Consider the following 22,930-nt stretch of genomic DNA (forward strand, 5'->3'; position numbering starts at 1 on the left):
GGGAGTAATTAAAACAAGTGTATTACTCTTTGGGGTCAGAACTCAGAACTTCATCTAATCTTAAACTTTTTTCTACCAATTCACTTAGGCAACTATTCAAATTTGTACTTCCCTCAAAGATTTCATCTCATTGGAAGAACACAAGTATTAACATTTATTTTTTGTATTTTAGGCTAGTTAGGATATATTTCCTAGCCTTCTTCAATTCAAATTCTATTGTTCTTATTAAGATAATTTTTCTCCTCTGTATTCTTCCCTATTTGCCCACTCATTATTATTATTTTTTATTATTATTATTTTTTAACGAGTTTCGCCCTTGTTGCCCAGGCTGGAGTGCAATGGTGCAATATCAGCTCACTGCAACCTCTGCCACCTGGGTTCAAGCGATTCTCCTGTCTTAGCCTCCCAAGTAGCTGGGATTACAGACATGCACCACTACACCCAGCTAATTTTGTATTTTTAGCAGAGACGGGGTTTCACCATCTTGGTCAGGCTGATCTGGAACTCCTGACCTCAGGTGATCCACCAGCCTCAGCCTCCCAAAGTTCTGGGATTACAGGTGTGAGCCACCGTGCCCAGCCCACTCATTATTCTTTGACGCAGGAAATCCTTGTATATAGCTAAAGGGTGGAGGTAGAGTTGTATATGGATGATGGGATAAGACAGCAAGCACATCAGGGCAGAGTATGGAGAAATGGTAAGAGTTTGTTAGCAGCTGATTGGCCGTGATAGACAACACTGATTTAAAGCAGAAATATATCTGTTTGTTGAGAGTTAAGAAAATAGTGGTTAACTGTATTTCTATTCTTTTTTTTTGAGACGGAGTCGCGATCTGTGGCCCAGGCTGGAGTGCAGTGGCCAGATCTCAGCTCACTGCAAGCTCCGCCTCCCGGGTTTACGCCATTCTCCTGCCTCAGCCTCCCGAGTAGCTGGGACTACAGGCGCCCGCCACCTCGCCCGGCTAGTTTTTTGTATTTTTTTAGTAGAGACGGGGTTTCACCATGTTAGCCAGGATGGTCTCGATCTCCTGACCTCGTGATCCACCCACCTCGGCCTCCCAAAGTGCTGGGATTACAGGCTTGAGCCACTGCGCCTGGCCTGTATTTCTATTCATATAGTTCCTTTTAATATTAGGAATTCAAAGCAAATGCTCTTTCCTTGTTCCTTATAACATTCATTCTGTTTAGGAAGTGGGAAAATATCAACTTCATTTTATAGAAAAAAAGTCCCAAAAGCTGAATTCCAGAGATGCAGTAAATAGTGGTATGGGACTGACCCCCAGTTTTTGTTGTTGTTGTTGTTTTCATTTATGCTGCAGGGTTTTTTTTTTGTTTTTGTTTTTGTTTTGAGACGGAGTCTCACTGTGTCACCAGGTTACAGTGCAGTGGTGCTATCTCGGCTCACTGCAACCTCCGCCTCCTGGATCCAAGCAATTCTTTTGCCTCAGCCTCCTGAGCACATGCCACCACGCCCAGCTAATTTTTATATTTTTAGTAGAGACAGGGTTTCGCCATGTTGGCCAGGATGGTCTTGAGCTCCTGAGCTTGTGATCTGCCCACCTTGGCCTCAGATTATAGGCATGAGCCACCGTCGCCTGGCTCTGCAGGCATTTTTTAAAGTAACTGTCATATGCCTAACACTGTGCCCTGAGTATTATTTTTTAAAGATGTGATTGCTCACTGAGAAAATTTGCTTTGTATTTTAGAAGTTCTTCCAGCTAGGCCAGGTGTGGTGGCTCACGCCTGTAATCCCAGCACTTTGGGAGGCCGATGCGGGCGGATCATGAGGTCAGGAGATCAAAACCATCCTGGCTAATGCAGTGAAACCCTAGTAAATACAAAAAATTAGCCGGATGTGGTGGTGGGCACCTGTAATCCCAGCTACTCGGGAGGCTGAGGCAGGGGAATAGCTTGAACCCAGGAGGCAGAGGTTGCAGTGAGCTGAGATCGCACCACTGCACTCCAGCCTGGGTGACAGAGCTGAGATTCCATCTCAAAAAAAAAAAGTTCTTCCAGCTAAAACCTTTATTTTTGACTACATCTCCACAAAATGGAGCCATACAGTTAGCCAGTATCCTAATAATATAGTGCAGTTTGCATAATGATTACCAAGCTTGAAACTGGAAATATCATATGTACTTTCATCTGTGTATGAGGCAGATACTAAACAAACATTTTCCCCGTGAGTCAGCTTAAAATTTTTCCTTCTTTCGAAATCTTACACAGTTGTTTTCTGGAGAAAAATAGAGACTGTTTTAGTAATTGTTCTTATTAGCATATCATCAGAACTGAGCACAGTCTGCCTTATAAGAAAATAAGAATTTTTTTATTTATAACTCTTGAGATTGTTAATTCTTGCTTTTCCTGATTTTCCATCTGTAAAGTGAGTGTAAGCAATACCTACCTCACAGGGGTGTTGTGAGGATTCATATTAAATGTGTTAAGTTCTCTCAGTATTATTGATTAAAACCAACCATATAAACGACATTTATTCTTTAGCTAGACCTATTTTTTTTTTTTTTTTTTTTTTGAGACAGAGTGTTGCTCTGTCCCCCAGGCTGGAGTGCAGTGGCCGGATCTCAGCTCACTGCAAGCTCCGCCTCCCAGGTTTACGCCATTCTCCTGCCTCAGCCTCCCGAGTAGCTGGGACTACAGGCGCCCGCCACCGCCCCCGGCTACTTCTTTTGTATTTTTTAGTAGAGACGGAGTTTCACCGTGTTAGCCAGGATGGTCTCAATCTCCTGACCTCCTGATCCGCCTGTCTCGGCCTCCCAAAGTGCTGGGATTACAGGCTTGAGCCACCGCGCCTGGCTTAGCTAGACCTATTAACTTTAGTATTTCAGCCTATAAATTCTATAATGTTCTTAAAAGCGGTAATGTACTATCTAATATTCAATAACTAATTGACAGAACTCTTATTGTTATTTTTTACAAATAACTCTAGAAACAATACTGTTGCTAGAATTCCTGTTCTACTGTAATTTAATCATCACTGTTTCCTTTTAGCCTTCAGTAAGGAGGATATTAGTTCTTTGGCATTATTGGGAATAAAACTTCGTCAATTTCAGCTTGATTGAATGTTCTCCCAAATATATTGTTTACACAAAGGAAAAGGAACAAAAACAATAAAGAAATACGTTTATTTATTTTATTTTTTTTGAGATGGAGTCTCACTCTGTTGCCCAGGCTGGAGTGCAGTGGTGCAATCTTGGTTCTCTGCAACCTCCACCTCCCAAGTTCAAGCGATTCTTCTGCCTCAGCCTCCCGAGTAGCTGGGACTATAGGCGCATGCCACCACTCCCAGCTAATTTTTGTATTTTTAGTGGAGACGGGGTTTCACCATGTTGGCCAGGCTAGTTTCGAACTCCTGACCTTGTGATCCACCCACCTCAGCCTCCCAAAGTGCTGGGATTGCAGGTGTGAGCCACCAGGCCCAGCCCATTTTTATTTCTTTGATGTAGATGATCTAAATAGTAGATGAGGACAGGAAATGGGTTGAAGGTAATAACATAGTATTATTAGAAAAGTCTTCACTGAAAACTGAAGGAAATACATATTAATCATGGAAAAACATAGTGTGAAAAATGTGTAATTTCATTAACGTTTGTGCAGGCACATTCTTGATGTTGTGAGTCAGATACTTGATAAATGTCCATTTTTTGTAGTAATTGATGTAAAAATGGGCCATGCGAAGAATTTTCATAATGTAATTTGTGTCTTTATATGTTTTGAACTACATATAGATCTGTGACACTTAAATTATTAATTTTTAATTTCTTAAGAGTGAAGTCTGTAAATGATTATTCTCTGCTGTACTTCTGTGTTTGTATGGTTGGACATTTTGAAAACTGGTGAGATTACACAATCCCAAACCTGGATGTCTTAAATATAAGGAATTACAAACTGTGATTTTTGTCTTGAAGACCTGGAAGAATTCATTGTGTTTCAGTATGTATTTGTACTGCACTTGATTAATTAGTAAGTATTGCTCTGGTGCAATTGACATTAACTGGCATCAGCTCCTCTATTTTGTGCTAAATAAAGTCATTTAGTCAGAATGGATCAAATATAACCTTATACTTTAAAATAAACTTAGATTATAAAAACTTGTTCAATAAAAAAGACTCACTGAAAAAATCTTCAAAGTACATGTAACATAGCAAATACAGGAGACCAAAATCAACAATACATTGTGTGGCTAAACTCATCCACCTAATGTACTGTGAATTTGCTTTAGAAACATTCTTTTAGAAAGTTGTGTATCAGCCAGGCATGGTGGCTCATGCCTGTAATCCCAGCACTTTGGAAGGCCAAGGCCCAGGAGTTCGAGAACAGCCTGGGCAATATAGTGAGACCTCATCTCTGCCAAAAATTTTGGCCACAGGTGGTGGCTCACGCCTGTAATCCCAGCACTTTGGGAGGCTGAGGCGGGTGGATCACCGGAGGTCAGGAGTTCAAGACCAGCCTGGCCAACATGGCGAAACCCTGTCTCTACTAAAAATACAAAAATAAGCTGGGCTTGGTGGTGCGCGTCTGTAGTCCCAGCTACTTGGGAGGCTGGGACAGGAGAATTATTTGAACCCGGGAGGTGGAGGTTGCACTGAGCCAAGATCGTGCCATTGCACTCCAGCCTGGGCGACATAGTGAGACTCTGTCTCAAAAAAAAAACAAAAAAAACAGGTGCGGTGGCTCACACCTGTAATCCTAGCACTTTGGGAGGCCAAGGTGGGCAGATCACAAGGTCAGGAGTTTTTTTTTTTTTTTTTTTTTTTTTTTTTTTTTTGAGACGGAGTCTCGCTCTGCCGCCCAGGCTAGAGTGCAGTGGCCGGATCTCAGCTCACTGCAAGCTCCACCTCCCGGGTTTACGCCATTCTCCTGCCTCAGCCTCCCGAGTAGCTGGGACTACAAGCGCCCGCCACCTCGCCCGGCTAGTTTTTTGTATTTTTTAGTAGAGACGGGGTTTCACCGTGTTAGCCAGGAGGGTCTCGATCTCCTGACCTCGTGATCCACCCGTCTCGGCCTCCCAAAGTGCTGGGATTGCAGGTGTGAGCCACCAGGCCCAGCCCATTTTTATTTCTTTGATGTAGATGATCTAAATAGTAGATGAGGACAGGAAATGGGTTGAAGGTAATAACATAGTATTATTAGAAAAGTCTTCACTGAAAACTGAAGGAAATACATATTAATCATGGAAAAACATAGTGTGAAAAATGTGTAATTTCATTAACGTTTGTGCAGGCACATTCTTGATGTTGTGAGTCAGATACTTGATAAATGTCCATTTTTTGTAGTAATTGATGTAAAAATGGGCCATGCGAAGAATTTTCATAATGTAATTTGTGTCTTTATATGTTTTGAACTACATATAGATCTGTGACACTTAAATTATTAATTTTTAATTTCTTAAGAGTGAAGTCTGTAAATGATTATTCTCTGCTGTACTTCTGTGTTTGTATGGTTGGACATTTTGAAAACTGGTGAGATTACACAATCCCAAACCTGGATGTCTTAAATATAAGGAATTACAAACTGTGATTTTTGTCTTGAAGACCTGGAAGAATTCATTGTGTTTCAGTATGTATTTGTACTGCACTTGATTAATTAGTAAGTATTGCTCTGGTGCAATTGACATTAACTGGCATCAGCTCCTCTATTTTGTGCTAAATAAAGTCATTTAGTCAGAATGGATCAAATATAACCTTATACTTTAAAATAAACTTAGATTATAAAAACTTGTTCAATAAAAAAGACTCACTGAAAAAATCTTCAAAGTACATGTAACATAGCAAATACAGGAGACCAAAATCAACAATACATTGTGTGGCTAAACTCATCCACCTAATGTACTGTGAATTTGCTTTAGAAACATTCTTTTAGAAAGTTGTGTATCAGCCAGGCATGGTGGCTCATGCCTGTAATCCCAGCACTTTGGAAGGCCAAGGCCCAGGAGTTCGAGAACAGCCTGGGCAATATAGTGAGACCTCATCTCTGCCAAAAATTTTGGCCACAGGTGGTGGCTCACGCCTGTAATCCCAGCACTTTGGGAGGCTGAGGCGGGTGGATCACCGGAGGTCAGGAGTTCAAGACCAGCCTGGCCAACATGGCGAAACCCTGTCTCTACTAAAAATACAAAAATAAGCTGGGCTTGGTGGTGCGCGTCTGTAGTCCCAGCTACTTGGGAGGCTGGGACAGGAGAATTATTTGAACCCGGGAGGTGGAGGTTGCACTGAGCCAAGATCGTGCCATTGCACTCCAGCCTGGGCGACATAGTGAGACTCTGTCTCAAAAAAAAAACAAAAAAAAAACAGGTGCGGTGGCTCACACCTGTAATCCTAGCACTTTGGGAGGCCAAGGTGGGCAGATCACAAGGTCAGGAGTTTTTTTTTTTTTTTTTTTTTTTTTTTTTTTGAGACGGAGTCTCGCTCTGCCGCCCAGGCTAGAGTGCAGTGGCCGGATCTCAGCTCACTGCAAGCTCCGCCTCCCGGGTTTACGCCATTCTCCTGCCTCAGCCTCCCGAGTAGCTGGGACTACAGGCGCCCGCCACCTCGCCCGGCTAGTTTTTTGTATTTTTTAGTAGAGACGGGGTTTCACCGTGTTAGCCAGGAGGGTCTCGATCTCCTGACCTCGTGATCCACCCGTCTCGGCCTCCCAAAGTGCTGGGATTACAGGCTTGAGCCACCGCGCCCGGCCAAGGTCAGGAGATTGACACCATCCTGGACAACATGGTGAAACCCCATCTCTAATAAAATACAAAAAATTAGCTGGGTGTGGTGGCCCGTGCAGGTAGTCCCAGCTACTAGGGAGGCTGAGGCAGGAGAACTGCTTGAACCCAGGAGGCAGAGGTTGCAGTGAGCCAAGATTGTGCCACTGCACTCCACCTGGCGACAGAGCAAGACTCCGTCTCAAAAAAAAAAAAAGTTGTGTATCCTCTAGTTGGAATGGAAAAATGGAAACAATGAATTTCATTTATTTTATCAAGACAAATTAATATGACTTAATCAAAAGTTTATTAGCTCAGCTTGTAGAATGTGTTCTTATTTTACATCAGTGTTTGCCAAATGTTGTGTTCCTGGTGTTGAGGTAAGTAGTCTTTGTACTGGGTAACATTTTGGAGATGTGATGCAAAAAATGCATTCATGGGCCTAATTCTTACCAACCATAATCTGTGGTTTTTTTTTTTTTTTTTTTTTGAGACGGAGTCTTGCTCTGTCGCCCAGGCTGGAGTGCAGTGGCCGGATCTCAGCTCACTGCAAGCTCTGCCTCCCGGGTTTACGCTATTCTCCTGCCTCAGCCTCCGGAGTAGCTGGGACTACAGGCACCCGCCACCTCGCCCGGCTAGTTTTTTTGTATTTTTTAGTAGAGACGGGGTTTCACCGTGTTAGCCAGGATGGTCTCGATCTCCTGACCTCATGATTCGCCCGTCTCGGCCTCCCAAAGTGCTGGGATTACAGGCTTGAGCCACCGCGCCCGGCCTCATAATCTGTGTTAATAGAAAATTGATGTCCTAATCAAATGCTTTCTAACTGCCGTCTCTGGAAAGAAAGGTAGTATCTCGTCATTTCCCAGAAGTTTCTTGCTTTGCTGCTTTTTTTTTCTTTTTTGAGATGGATTCTTGCTCTGTTGCCTAGGCTAGAGTGCAGTGGAGTGATCTCAGCTCACTGCAACCTCCGCATCCCAGGTTCAAGCTATTCTCCTGCCTCAGCCTCCTGAGTAGCTGAGATTACAGGTGCGTGCCACTACGCCTGGCTAATTTTTTGTATTTTTAGTAGAGACAGCGTTTCACCATGTTGGCCAGGCTGGTCTCGAACTCCTGACCTTGTGATTTGCCTGCCTCAGCATCCCAAAGTGCTGGGATTACAAGGCATGAGCCACCATGCCCAGCTGCTGCTTTCTTCTCTATTTACAGTCTACTGTGTCGCCTTTTGCCCCCAGTAACATGATGCACAATAGTAGTTCTCAACCGAGGTATATTAGTCAGGATTCTCCAGAAAAAGAAAGAAACAACAGGTAGAACTAAGAGAGAGAAAGAGATTGATTGGTTACAAGGAATTGGTTCATGCAATATGGAGGCTGAGAAGTCCCAAGATCTGCAGTTGGCAGGCTGAGAGCCAGGGGAGTCAGTGATGTTCCAGTCTGAATTTGAAGACCTGAGAACCAGGAGAGTTTATGGCGTAAGTTCCAGTCCAAAAGCTGGCAGGCCTGAAACTCAAGAAGAGCTGATCTTTCCATTTGGGTCCAAAGGGAGGAAAAGACCAATAATTGCAGCTCAAGCAGTCAGGCCAGAGAAGGTCTCTTTTTTTATTCTATTCTGGCCTTCAACTGATTGAATGAGAGCCACGCACATCAGGGAGGGTGATCTTCTTTACTCAGTCTACTGATTCAGATTTTATCTCCCTCCAGAACACCCTCACAGACACACCCAGAATAATATTTGACTAACTATTGGGGCACCCCATGGCCCAGTCATTTGGACACAAAATTAACCATTACACAGGGCTATCCCCCCACCATAGAGACATTTGACGATGTGGAGACGTTTTTGGTTGTCACAGTTGGGTGGGCAGTGAGGGAGGCTGCTGCTGGCATCTAGTAGGTGGAGGCCAGGGATGCTGCTAAACATCTCAGTGCAGAGGACAGCCCCCCACAATAAAGAATATGTACCTCAAAATGTCATTAGAGCTGAGGTTGACCAACCCTTCTAAGACCTTAAAGTAAGTTTTGTGATGGTTGTCAGGAATAAAATAATACAAAGAAACCTAATTTGGGGGATTTCTATCCTAGTCATGTTTAGAGTAAGTATTGGAGTATGAGATGTGTTCAGAATTAAATTCTATTTGTATTATCCTTGATCCCAGCTTTTAAAAGATAAAAATGTGATTATTAAAAAGGAAAAAATGTGATTATTAAAAATCAGAGATGTATTAATCAGCAAGACAGTGTTGAAACTATTCATATAATGTTTCAACTAAATAATTGTGTCTCCAAAGAGGTCTCTTCATGAAATTGAGATTGTAGGTTATAATTTCTGTAAATTTTTAATCTGGCCAAAAGGTGGCACCAGTGTACCTTTAAAAAGTTCATTATACTTGAATTCAGCATTACTATTAATAGTAAATATTATTTAGGGCTTAGCTACTTTTGGATCATGCTTTATAGAGTCAAGACTAATGAGAATTTTCTTAAAATTTCATAAGGTACTGCAGTATCTTGACATCCTTCTCTAATCAAGATGCCTCTGATTTACATGTACATATCTCAGCAGATAACTTTTTAAAATATCACATTATTGTGATACATTGAGCATTTCTGAAGATTTTTCCAAGTCATTAACTGTGAGGCCTTGGAATTTGGGCTCTTCTAATCAGGCATCACACTCAGTTTTTGGTGTTCTGCCTGGTCAAGACATAGATTGAAGGACATTTGAGTAAATACACTCCCTTGCTTCTTTCTTGCCTTTTGTTCATTTTTTTGTACATCCACAATCTATGAGGTAGGCCAGTATGTTACCTACTGAAATTTACTTTATTTTCCAACTATGGTTCAACAACTGACTTTCTTCTCTCATACTTTCCAACCCATTCCATTCTGAATAAGAAGTTTTTGTTTGTTTGTTTTAATTATACTTTAAGTTCTAGTGTTCATGTGCACAACGTGCAGGTTTGTTACATATGTATACTTGTGCCATGTTGGGGTGCTGCACCCATCAATTCGTCAGCACCTATCAACTCGTCATTTACATCAGGTATAACTCCCAATGCAATCCCTCCCCCCTCCCCCCAAGTTAAGAGTTTTCTTACCTTCAACTCTTCGTACCTTCCAATACTGAGTGAATACAATCTGCCTCCCCCTTCATTTCTGATTACAATATTATTCTCATCATCCTAGGACTTCGTACCTAATCACCAATTGCTTCTCCTAAGTTTATTTTATAGCTGATAAGCCACCTTGGAAAATGAACCCACTCTCCCTCAGATACATTCTCTTCCACTGTTTATACAAGTTTGAAACTTTTTTCATTGAAACAATTTGGTGATATTGTATCAAAATAATAAAGTGTTAAGCTACTGGAACACCATGGTGGCCTTTCATGTCAGATGCCTGAAGGAATTACAGTGCTCCAAGAGAGATTCTCTGTACAACTGGTGTGTCCCTACTATCCTGGAAACAGGAGAGGCCTGTGCCAGGAGGGAGGCTGGAGAAGATGGCTCTCACCCACTGTGGTCGTCATCCCTTGTCTGGTCTGTGTTATTACCAAGTTTCAGGAGGTTCCCTGTCAGATTTTTGTGCATCTAGCAGGCCTTTGAGGAATGGGATCTTGTGCATTTAGCTCTGCCACATTTTTTCTGTAGTGGAAGCCATATGAAACTTAGTTCAGACCATATGCGGTAATTAAAAAAATTTTTTGAACTGGCATTTATGAACTACCATATAGGGACGAAAACCTGAAGAACCTGGAGTGGTTCTGTAGAAAGTGAAGTCACACCGGTTACTTTTTGAAGGCGAAAATATATTTGCAAAGGCAAGGGGAGAGGTTTTACAATGCAGATCAAAGATTCGAGAGGAGTGAATCTCAACAATATTCCTAGCTGACCAGTTCTCATTTCCCAACATTGCTCTTTTTTCACATGTGTGCAGTCTGGTGGTGTGAGCTCAGTGGTTTCTGTCTTCTCTATCACAGTATTTTAAAGTCTATGAGGAAAGACATACAAAGGAAAGATTCCTTTTTTTAAATCTTAAATATCTCCTATTTCACTATCAACATACCACAGTTTTGCTGCTCTCTCAAGCTGCTGGCTACACTCAGAGTCACTATGATGGCCATGCAGACAGTATACAACACAGTGCTGGGGTGCCTCAATTGAATGAAGGCTTCTCCCAAAGTTGTGCTGTGCTGATGACACAGCTGTGCATGACAGCCTTGCGTTTCTTTATCCTGGTTTAAACACTGGGTTTAAGAAGCCCTTATTTTGAATTTCTGCAGCAAGTAGCAGTTTTCACTGATAAAGTCAGGATTAAACTAAGACAAGTGGTATAGAAATCAGAATAAGATTTAAAATTACCCATAGGTGACACAACTAATGTCTTGGTCAAAATTGGTAGAACTTGTATTAAAAGGACGGATTTTGCTGTATGTAAATTATACCTCAATGAGAAAAAGATTCATACCACTCAGAAAAATATAAGTCTTAGAGTTTGATGAACCCTAATGATTATCATTATTCACTGTTAATCCTTCAGGAAAAACACAACAGCCAGATGCTGAGGGTTTTTTAAAGAATTCTAAACAAATTCACCCTGAAATCAGGACAATTACTGATAAGGCCATTTAGGGTCCATTTGGATAAAAGATAAAAAAGGTTGACTTTTTTTTACCTGAATTGAGTCGTGACCAATTGTTTTGGCATTCTCTGCATCTCAGCCATATAGAGTACAAGGCAGTTCTAAGTCATTCTGTCAGGAGGATAGAAATACTCTAGTTTTGAAAGAACTGTTTAAACAGAAGTGATATTCTAAAGTTCTTACGCTGCAAATGGCCATTCCATATGGAACCTTTGCATTGTAATTTATAGATATTTGATTAGCAGCAATGCATGCCTGAAGCTGCATTGTGATGGTGATTTCATCACAGATGTGGTACAGAAACCCACGTGTAGCCATACTAACCAGACCTTTCTGTGACCTAACAGCTTAGATGTCAGACTAGGGATTGGGGAATAAAAGGTTCGGTTACAAGTGTACAAATGACTGCATCTGCTTCGGTGTCACCTTGTGCTCCCTATTTCCCAGGAGTGCAGAAATGGAAGGCCTGGGTCCTAAGACCACAAGTACAGCTGTGAAAAGTGTATAATCCTTCTCCCATAGTAGCACTGTCAGATCAAGGCCAAAAGTTCTTTTTGAGTTTCACCACAAAGCAAGTGGTGGGGAAAGTGCATCTAGTCTTGCTAATGTCCTGAAACTGGGGGACACTGCTCCCATTGTTATGATAGGGTGGAGTTTACAGAGACAATTTTAAGGCTGGGAGTTGCCCAGGCTCGGCGCCACACTGTCCTCTCCTCACCTAGGTTTCCCTGCACTGCTCATTGTGCCCACACCCAGTTTTGCAGAGGACTTTCTGTGAATGTGTAGTGTACAAACACGCATACTCTCTTTCCTAAGCTCAGGAACTTAACCTTCAGTAAGCTTAAGCTTTCAGAAAGGAAAAAAGAAAGAAAGGTAGGTATTCACAAAAGGGCTGGGGACTCCAGACGTCAGCATTAAAGGTAGGTCTAAAAAGGGATCAGCAGAATTGCCTGTGAGGACAAGTTTTGTGAAGTGTAGTGTATCTTTTTTTTTTTTTTTAAACCAAGAAGATGAGATTTAATAAAACTTTTTTTTTGGCGACAGAGTCTCGCTTTGTCGCCCAGGCTGGAGTACAGTGGCATGATCTTGGCTCACTGTAAGCCCCGCCTCCTGGGTTCATGCCATTCTCCTGCCTCAGCCTCCTGAGTAGCTGGGACTACAGGCACATGCTGCCACGCCCGGCTAATTTTTTGTATTTTCAGTAGAGACGGGGGTTTCACGGTGTTAGCCAGGATGGTCTCGATCTCCTGACCTTGTGATCCGCCCACCTCGGCCTCCCAAAGTGCTGGGATTACAGGCGTGAGCCACCGCGCCGAACCATAAAACTTTTAAAAAGCCTGCAAAATGTGAAATATTAGCTACGCTATTACCGTGTTTGTACATTAAGAAGGCATTTTGCTTTGAAGCCAGGTTTAGTTTTACGACTTTTAAGGTGATAGTTTTAAATTGGTCCCAAGATTTGGAAAGTACAGTCCTTCCTAGAGCCTGATTGTTATCACTGGGCTGTGGTTACGAAAAGATAGGGTGTTAACATTACCAAAATGAAATCAGTGCCTTAGTAAATACAGAACTTTTTAAACACCCACCTTTAGTACGTACCATCTGAATAATTCTAGCATTTTCACATTGATTAGTCATTTGAAAAATCATAAAGATTATTAACAATTCATAGGTTAATGCAGAAAAGACAACTAATGAGTATAGCAAGAGATGAAAACAGTGTGTTTTTGTCAAATTCACAAATGTCATCAAATTCACAACTGCCCTTTTGGTTGAATTAGTTCAACGTTTTAGGTGTTTTTATTTCTCTTGCTGAAGGACTGTTTTAGGAGTGTTATTGTGAAATCTCTGTCCAATTTCCAATTAGCAGAGTAGAACTTTTGGTAGTGCAAACTCAGTAAGTTCCATCAATGTGATCTTTGTAGTTTTAGGAAATGAACATAGTTTGCCCACAGTTCTTTTAAAAGATCTGAATAAACAAACATGAGTCAATATAACATTTATTTTGTATTAATAATCAGTACATAAATTAATTCAACTTAAAACGTTTTTTCTACAGAGTATTATTTAATATTATCATCTGATCCACAGTAATTTAGTACTAATTTTAATGAGAAAAAATTGAAACTTTTACTTTCATAATAGCTCATCCACTTAACATTTTTACAAAGAACTACTATAAATATGTAACACTATGCAGGCTTTTTTCTACACCTAGTCACAAATCAAAAAATGAGCATACTGTTTATTTAAAAATGGAACACTTTCAAACTGCTGCTGTATTCAGATCACCACCTTCCCCACACCAAAATGAATTGCTCTCTCTGTGTACTCCCGTCTATGGCACTCATGTTGCAGCATTATCCATGGCTCTTTGCCTTAACCCCAACCCAGTTTCTGTTGTCACTGCTCCCTAGGTTGAGCTCTTGGAGAGCAGGGAGCCTGTCCCCCTTATCAAATAGTGTTAGGTATGAGTTATGCCTAATACGTGTGTTGAATTAAATTGAATTTAATTAGGTCACCTGCATTTTATGTAGCTTCCTTCTAATTTTTGTAACTAAGGAGCATTACAAATTTTCTTTTCAAAAATGTACCATAAAATATACCATGGATTGAAATTTTGAATTATGTATAAGAGACTTCATGTTACCCAATAAAACATCATAGGAATTTGAACCTAAATAACTCTAAATCCTAAATGAGGATTTTTTTTTTAATGCAGAAATGGCAGGCAGAAAAATCAAATCCTGCTGTATTGAGTATCAGATGAAATTAGAAAGTTGACTACATATTTCAATAAAGTTGACATTAAAAGGATCTTTTTAAACAATGGGATTCTAAAGCCTGACAATTATTTTTAAAATTCTGTTGTAAACCTCTAAAAACATTCTTAACTATAAAAAATAAGGCAACTTGAAGTTAGAAATTTATGGATGAAGTTAATGCTGGACTGCATACACCAAATGTGCCCTCATGATCCATATCTTTAATGCCTTTAGCAAGCCTGTTCACACATACTGGTGAAATAACAATCTCTCAGAAGTAAATAAAATAGATTCTAAGACTCCACTAAATAGTAGACCAAGTAAGATCATCACAAACTTCATGCTGTCAAACACATTACCTTGAAGGAAAATTATGCAGACAGCTTTTCTGAAGAACTCCATTTTGTGCCACATGCTTATTATTCTTTGAGGTGGAGGAGGTGGCAGGGAACATAATTTCTGTTTGAAAGTTCTTTTGTTTTCTGCTACCTTTACTTCGGGTACTATTTTTATATCCTATAAAGTGCTTTGAAAAAATGTTAAGTGAATAGTGCTACATAAAATAGAGGAGAATTTTCACCTTCTCTGGGTTGTAAGAAGCAAAGTGAATAATACTTGACTCTTAAAAGAGGGATGATAATATGCTGAAAAAGTTAACAAGTATCCAATAATCCCCGTCCCCAACCCCCAGCCTTGTAAAATTCTGGGTTCAAAGAGAAACTTAATTTTGGCTAATAAATAAACATTCATTAAAAGCAGAATTTATACCACAGCAAATGTAAATGAAAATTCATGTGGTGTTCCTAATTATTATTTTAATGTCATTAAATGGACATGAATTGAACCAGAACCTATTTATATTCACTTAATGTTTGCATATAAGGTCAAATTGCTTAAATACTATTACAAGAAAAATATTTTATGACTTTGAAGCCATCTGATTTCTGCATATTTCTATAACAATAAAACAATTTGAATCACCTTAGAATTCACTGTAATAGGATTTGGCCATGTAGCACATATAATCTGATTGAGACCAATTAATTTCTGAATTCCTTTTTCTAACTGAAATCGTACTTAATTCAACAGCTATTCTCAATAGAAAAACAGAAACCACTTAAGAATGAATGCAAGTAAAATACACGTCTCATCATAAAAACAATCAATACATTCTAACCAAAAATATATATTAAACCACAGTGAAAAAAGTAAAAACCTAGCATTAGATAAAATTTTACTTTCTTAACCAAAAAATTCAATACACATATTTACCATTTATCTGTTTCTTTTAAAATCCCCCAAAATATTTTCAATAATGGTAAGTGCTATACTTTTTGCTTGTTCATGAGATTACTAAACATTTACAATGCAAGTGTATTGGCTTGGAGGCATCCTTGCAGTAAATGAGGACAGGATTCTTCAGTACACTGTAAAATGCACCAACCTTATCAGGTTTTTAAAATTGTTCACTTTTAAATATGATAATTGGTAGCTGTCCAAGTCCATTAGCACCATATATAGTGAGTTAAATAGTGTTTTCAGAGAAGATGACTTCGTCTTTTTTTTTTTTATGTTTAAAAGTTGTACAATTAAAAGAAATTGACTTCTTGGGTCATGTGTTTTGAATGATACACTTTTCATCTTGCTAAATTGAAGGATTTTCCCCCCCAAGATTATAAGTGTGAAGGTAGAAAATCTGGGGGAAATATTTTTGCACTTCAGCAAATAATCTTGCTAATAATATCCATGATTTGGTTCAATTTCAAAGTCAGATTAGTTTCTTTTGATAGAGGTCTCAATATGTATTTACAGAAAGAAACGAAGCTGATTCTGTAGGACAAAGTAGCAAATACTTTCTATATGCAATCCATACACAATGCAAGAATTCACCCAGATCATTTAAAATCATCTAATTTGCATTCTTTCCTCCACGTGGAGCTCTTGAACAAATACCTTGCATCTCATACTTCATCTTTATTACTTCATCTGTTTCAAGTAGTAACACAATCACTCAATTTACACCATGGGGGAATACACACTTTGAATCCTAACCTGTGAGGTAGGGAAGTGCATTGTGGTATTATGGCCATTTCACACAAGGAAAGATTGAAATAGGATTACTTTTTCAAAAAATATGGCAATCATTGATGAGATCAGATGCTTCCCTTTCAATATGTAAATAAAAATGCAAATAAGCCCTTCTCATTTTTGTAAAGTATATCTGGATTGAAAATAGTGATGAAGGCCGGGTGCAGTGGTTCACGACTGTAATCCCAGCACTTTGGGAGGCCGAGGCGGGAGGATCACGAGGTCAGGAGATTGAGACCATCCTGGCTAACACGGTGAAACCCCGTCTCTACTAAAAATACAAAAAATTAGCCGAGTGTGGTAGTAGGCGCCTGTAGTCCCAGCTACTTGGGAGGCTGAGGCAGGAGAATGTCATGAACCCAGAAGGTGGACCTTGCAGTGAGTCGAGATCACGCCACTGCACTCCAGCCTGGGTGACACAGCAAGACGCCGTCTCAAAAAAAGAAAAGAAAAGAAAATAGTGATGAAAAAGTTAATTTTCAATATCCATGTAAAATGCTTTTTACTGGTTTCTCTCAACACACAGACAGGAAGTAATACTGACATTTAAATTATAATGTGCTTTAACTTTTCACTTTCTATTCACCCACATTCATGGCTTATTTTTTGGCCAAAAATAATATTTGCACTAGATTATTAGGATTTTCCAGGACCATTACTACCAGCCTGGCTTTGAATCTACTCTCCCCTCTTTGGAGAGAGGTTGATGAATACGGCTCTTAAAGAAGTAATTCTGCAAGATGAATCCTATATTATCTGTGATAATTTACTTGGGAATTTTCCCTTCTTCTGGATGAAGAATAATATTCCCCTTGTTTTGTTTTTGCTGTTTCATTTTTTAACTTTTCACAGATAAATCCATGCAGAAATGGATATATACAGATCTGTTGAGGCAGAAAGAAGAGAAGGAAAAACCCACTCCTTGTTTCTACACTTTTGCGCTTAGTAACAATTTGCCTGATTGAAGGATTTGTGAATGGTTCTCCTTTTTTTGTTTTTTCTTTTTTGAGATGGAGTCTTGCTCTGGTGCCCAGACTGGAGTGCAGTGGTGCAATGTTGGCTCACTGCAACCTCCACCTTTCGGGTTCAAGCAATTCTCCTGCCTCGGCCTCCCAAGTAGCTGGGATTACAGGCGCGCGCCACCACGCCCGGCGAATTTTTGTATTTTCAGTAGAGACAGGGTTTCACCACATTGGCCAGGCTGGTCTCAAACTCCTGATCTTAGCTGATCCACCCTCCTTGGCCTCCAAAGTGCTGGGATTATAGGTGTGAGCCACCGCACCTGGCCAAATAGCTCTTATAAGGGACTTAAGACTAGAAAACCACTCACGTTTAATTTCAATATGCGTATTCTGCACACTGTCTGCTGAAATTGGGAAAATGCAATGTATTTTTTGAGTTAAGCCTACTGCTTAGGAATGTAACAATTACAAATCACATTCACAAAAGTAGCTCACCTTATTCACCATTTTAAACAACATATATATGCACTGTAAAAAATAAGTTTTTAAAAACTCAATGTGATGTTAGCCTATACACAGCTGAATTATCAAAAGGAAACCAGACTTTGTTATATCAGAGGTCATTAAAAAGCTTATGGCATACCATAAGTGCTCAATAAATACATCTTCCTCCCCCAAAGCACTCCAATCTCCATATGCCGTTTTAGCAACTCCCTGTATGTTATGTCACTTTATACTGCAATCTGTGCTGACTTCCTCCAATCCAGAAGTGACTGCATTTCAGTGGTAGAGTTTTATAAACTTGACTTAATCTTTAGCACTTCTGCGCTGGAATTGTACCTTTTAAGTTCTAGAGATGATAAATCTCTCATTTGTTACTGAGTAAGAAATGCCACAAATGTATAAAAGAATTCTTCATTAAGCTTGTTTTTTCTGCCATGACTCTGGAGAGTAAGTCACTGTAGAAGATTGTTTATTTTATTATCATCAGAGGCCATTTCATTAACCAGCTGTTCTATTGACAACTGAATAGCATTCTTGACGAGAGAAGAGGCTGTTTCAATTAAGAGTGTTTCATATTGTTCTGAAGTTCTATCCTCAAAACCATTATCATTAGCAAAAACCCCTACTTGCTCATTTTCAGTTGAAATTAAGAATTGCTTAGGGACATTTTTTGATTTCTTAACATCAAATTCACTGATTTCAGTGTCTGTAATAATAATAGCAATTGGCTCTATTCGTTTGCTTTCTTCTAATTTGGATTTCTCTTCAGTGATCCCATTTTCTTTAAAATCTGATTCTTGGCTCAATTCAGTATCTTTTGGCTTAGTTTCTTCAGCTACAATCTCTCTACTTTCATAGTCTTTCCCATTTGGTGCACTTTTTAGGATATTGTTACTGGCTTCTTCCACAATTTGTTGAGCTGGGATTGCAGGTAAAGGTGGAACATCAGAAAGTACTGTTTGCTGATGGTCTGTTTCTGAAGTTTCAAGTGGGCCTGCTTGCTGGGGTTGAACATCTTGTTTTTCCTTGACCGTTTCAATTTCTTCAAGGATTAGAGTTCCCGTTTGAATAGCAGAATGCCCGTCATCTAATCCAAGTTCTACTGAAATCACTTTCTCTCCAGAAGTTATGCTATTGCTCACATTTGATTCACAGACTTCATCACCATCTTTCCGTGAGATGCCTTCACTTAGATCCTGGGTTGACTTAGCCTTTGTTGCCTGATCATTTGATGGGGTCTGTGTTTGTATATCCAAAATTTCAGCTTCTTCCTGGACTTTGATGCTGCAGTCTGAGTCTTCTATAATTTTGGAATGATTACTCCTTTTTGGCCCTCTTGGGAATTTTATGCAGGGAATCTTAAGTCTAGATTTTGCCTTTTTCTTAGAAAGATCAACATCCTCAGCGTTTATTGCAGGTTGCACTTCAGCCTCCAATGGCTTTTGCTGCTTTGAAGACTCTGACCTTTTCCTGCGTGTTACAAGATGTTTGAGTGAGGCCCAGGCCCCCCGTGGGGGCTCTGGCTGATCAGAAGCTCCTGCTTCTTGGGGACACTTCCTTGCCACATCAGCAGCTTCAGAGCCAACTTTGGGCTTCCATGCTTTGGCTGCTTTCTTTCTTCTCTTGAAGCAAAGCATGGATGCCTTTTCCTTCTGTCTTTCAGCCCCAGGACTACCTTCTGCTGATCTCTTCTCATCCTTGTTTTCTACATGAATTTCTGAAACTGTGGTTTCCATTTTTACACTGTACTCTTATTCTCTAGAAAACTATATTCTCTCTTCCTTAGCAGCCTTTTGTGACAAAAAGATGGGCAAAAATGTCACACTAGGTAAAATTTCGTCCAGGCATATTCATACCTTTCATCTTACTCCATACAGTTGTTTCAGGTGATTTCTCTAGTATAGAAATGCCCAGTTTCTCTATTGCTTGTAATTTCTCTCTTTAATTTCTTGATGAAAGCCCTTTCTTGAATACATTTTTGCTTTATTTAAAGATCAACCTGATGAGAGAAAAGAAAGTGGTATTTTATTTCACTATGAGCCTATTATTTTCTATGGAGACTATTTCAGCTGAATGTATAAGATTCTACCAGGCATATTTTCCATATAATAAGGAAATGACTGGAGAATAAACGTTGGGGTTTACTTTGGCCCTATTAAAGAGTTCAATGTGATTCTATTGTTTTATCCTCTTTGTTGAAACTTCATTTTGGATTACCCTGCAAGTCTGATATTATTAGTTCTTTAGTTGTGTTGTCTGTGTGAATTGCTTATGACTCTAAAGTGCAAATTAAGCAAACAACAGGAAGAACAAAAAATGAAGTGCAGGATGAAAAACAAGCTAATGTATTTTTTGTCACACTCAATAAATAATTTTAAAGCTGCAAAGGACTTTAGAGATTATTTGAGATTACTCAAATCCAGCCAGATGACGAAACTGAACTCCAGAGGGGAGCAATTGTCTTGTTAAAAGCCATGCAGCTAGATAAGGTCATAGCCAGAGTTAGAACTAGAGACTTTGACTCTCTAGTTTTTCCATTATAACATAAGGTTTCTGTTCTAAAAATGTATGTTCCATCAAGGAAGTGCTACTTTTCATACATATTCTTAGGAAAATTTAGCATTACTGTCATTTCCCACTCTTAAATTAGTTGTATAATTTTGACATTTTCATTTAAGTACTGTATTTGCTGTATCACATGTTTCCACCATAATCTGCACATAGTTGGAGGTCAGTAAGAGTAATAATAGCTGACATTTATTGAGCAATTCTTGGGTATTAGGCAGTGCACACACTTTTACATACATCTCTAATCCTCACCACAATATTACAAAGATGGTGGTATCACCATCTACAGATGAAGCAATTTGGCTGAGATTAGGGCAGAGCTGTTAACAGCTCAAATGAAACACAAGATTGCTTGTTGCTTAAAGCTTATGTTCTGAAACTGGGCTTTAAGAGTTTCATCAGAAAATGAATTGTTTGGAGATACTAATCTGCAGTATATTCATTAGTAAAAAAATTTAAAATTTAATTAATGGTCATTTAATCATAAGGCACTTATCAACTCATAATTGAACCAAGAGTAGTCTGAGTTCTTGTTATTTGAAAACCAAGCTTTTGAAATTCTTTATATTTTGTTTTTTTGGTTCAGGAACGAATTTAACAGCCAAAAATAAGTTGACAAACTATGCAATTGGCAAACTGTTAGATAATACAAAGGTGTATTGAAAATTTAATCCTCAGAATGGTATGATGGCACCAAAGAATGGAAATGGGAGGTGATTATCTAATAAAGATCCTATGAATTTTAGTGGGTGGATGCCCTAAAATAAGCAAAGGGACTCATTCTTTATATTGTTTTTATGTAAATCCTTCACTGAAGTTTCATCTGGGTAACCCATAATTTTATGAACTGTAGAAAGAACTGGAACCCTGAAAATCAGTTTATGATCTAAGTAAATATTTTCTTAGGTTGGGTGTTTCATACTGTATGCCTCTAACAGAAAGATAAAGTCATTCTAGAACAATGACGGAACTAAAATATGAACATTTGACAGTGTTTCTCCTCACATTTATGTTTCAGTGAGCACTAGAACCTCAGCTGATAACTCTGTTTAAATCTTCTCACCTCTTTTGAGTTTTCAGCACCTGAGCACTTTTGTTAAGCAGAGACTGTATTACCACATAATAGAAATATTGAAATGAGTTCAGGAGTGTATAATTTGAAACTAACCTGGATTGCGCAAAGACAATGGTTTGAGAAGCTCGCTTGAATGTGTCTCACACACTAGAAATAAAACGAATGCTCAAACAGAAACTTAACTGAAGGGGGAAAATAATGCAGTCTGTAGACATTAAAACTTTGCAGAATGTCAGACTGCAAATTATTCGCTCTTAACCAGCAAGGGTAGCTTTATCGCCTCAGGAAATCTTAAAGTCCCTGTGCTCATTTCCTGATAGAATTTCAAGTCTCATGTCACAGAAAACACTCCCTTTCCTTTTTCCCTTGAGCAGCAAAGAACATCCACTACCCGAGGAAAGCAATGCATCTTTCTCAGCACCAGATATGGACCACGAAGCTTCCTCCTGGAGGAAGGAATCTCGAATTCTGGCTTGACGCCCCTTATGGCAGGAGACAGAGCGCAGGATAAAGTACTCAAAAAGGAAAATGCCGGGGGCGTGGAACAGATAACCCAGCTTCAAGCTGTCTGCAGAATTATAATGTAATGGCCAGAAACCCAAAATCACATTTACCAAAGAGGGATAAAGAAGGAAAAAAGCCACCGGCAACCCATGCTTCTAAGACAAGCTGTAACGCGAAGGTGATAGTGGGCAGACCTGATGAGGGTCGTCCTGGCCGCGGATTTCTGCGGACAAGCGACCTCCCGCGTTCTTACTCCCAGCACCTCAGGGGGCTCACATTCCCCATGGCCAGTGGGCACCTCTTGCCCACTCCGCGGTCCGCTGACCGGACACTGCCCCCCGACCCTCCTCTCCAGCAGGCTCCCCGCCCTGCCTTTACTCACGTAGGACGTCGGGGTCCTTGGCCAACACTGCTCCCAAGGTGGCGGCGCGCTCGCGGGGCCCTGCGCCCAGGCCTCCAGGGAGCCGCGGTCGCATCCGGAGCAAGGCGCCCTCTGCAGAGCCCGCCGCCGGGTGCGCCCCCTCCCCACCGCGCGGGGACAGACAGCCCGCAGCGCCAATGCGAGCGGAGCGGAGCCGAGCGGGCGGGCAGGCAGGGGCGGGGCGACCGCGGGAGGCGGGGGGCGGCACGGACGCCGGGACCCACCTGCAGCAGCAGCCTGCCTGCCGCGGGGAAGGCCACCATGCTCCGCCCGGGCGCCAATCTCCGCCGCCAGACCACATCAGCGCCAAGGCAGGGACCGTGAGAGAGAGAGCCAGCTGAAGGCTTGGGGCGGGGTGGGGGGCGGAGGGAAGGCGGGGGGCGGCCAGGGCAATGAACCCCGCGTTTCTGAGACGCTAAATGGTGAGGTCCGGTTTCAAATTATAGACAGTCCTGTTACACATGTCCTCTCCTCCCCCTCAGAATATTTAAAGACAAGGCAGACATCGCATTTTAAAAGCAGGATTCAAAACTGTGTATAGAATAGCGAGGTCATTTTTGTTTGAAGCGAAAATTACATATATAAATGGAAACAGAAAGAAACCCGACTTTCTCAGGAGCGACTTGAGTATAAGATCATCGTAGGCCGGACGCGGTGGCTCAAGCTAATCCCAGCACTTTGGGAGGCCGAGACGGGCGGATCAA

The 22,930-nt window shown here is 40.5% G+C and overlaps 1 protein-coding gene across 1 annotated transcript; it reads right to left on the reverse strand.

Moving 5' to 3' along the window:
• Positions 1–13,322: 13,322 nt before the first annotated feature.
• AKAP5 (A-kinase anchoring protein 5) lies at positions 13,323–22,681 on the reverse strand. Its single transcript, XM_033187762.1, has 2 exons — positions 22,188–22,681; positions 13,323–19,657 (listed from the first exon to the last, which is right to left on the reverse strand). The coding sequence occupies exon 2, from the start codon at positions 19,392–19,394 to the stop codon at positions 18,111–18,113; it is 1,284 nt and encodes a 427-aa protein (XP_033043653.1). The 5' UTR covers positions 19,395–19,657; positions 22,188–22,681; the 3' UTR covers positions 13,323–18,110.
• Positions 22,682–22,930: the final 249 nt, after the last annotated feature.

Source organism: Trachypithecus francoisi, unplaced genomic scaffold, assembly GCF_009764315.1.
Source record: "Trachypithecus francoisi isolate TF-2019V2 unplaced genomic scaffold, Tfra_2.0 Lachesis_group3, whole genome shotgun sequence".
Taxonomy (NCBI): Eukaryota; Metazoa; Chordata; class Mammalia; order Primates; family Cercopithecidae; genus Trachypithecus; species Trachypithecus francoisi.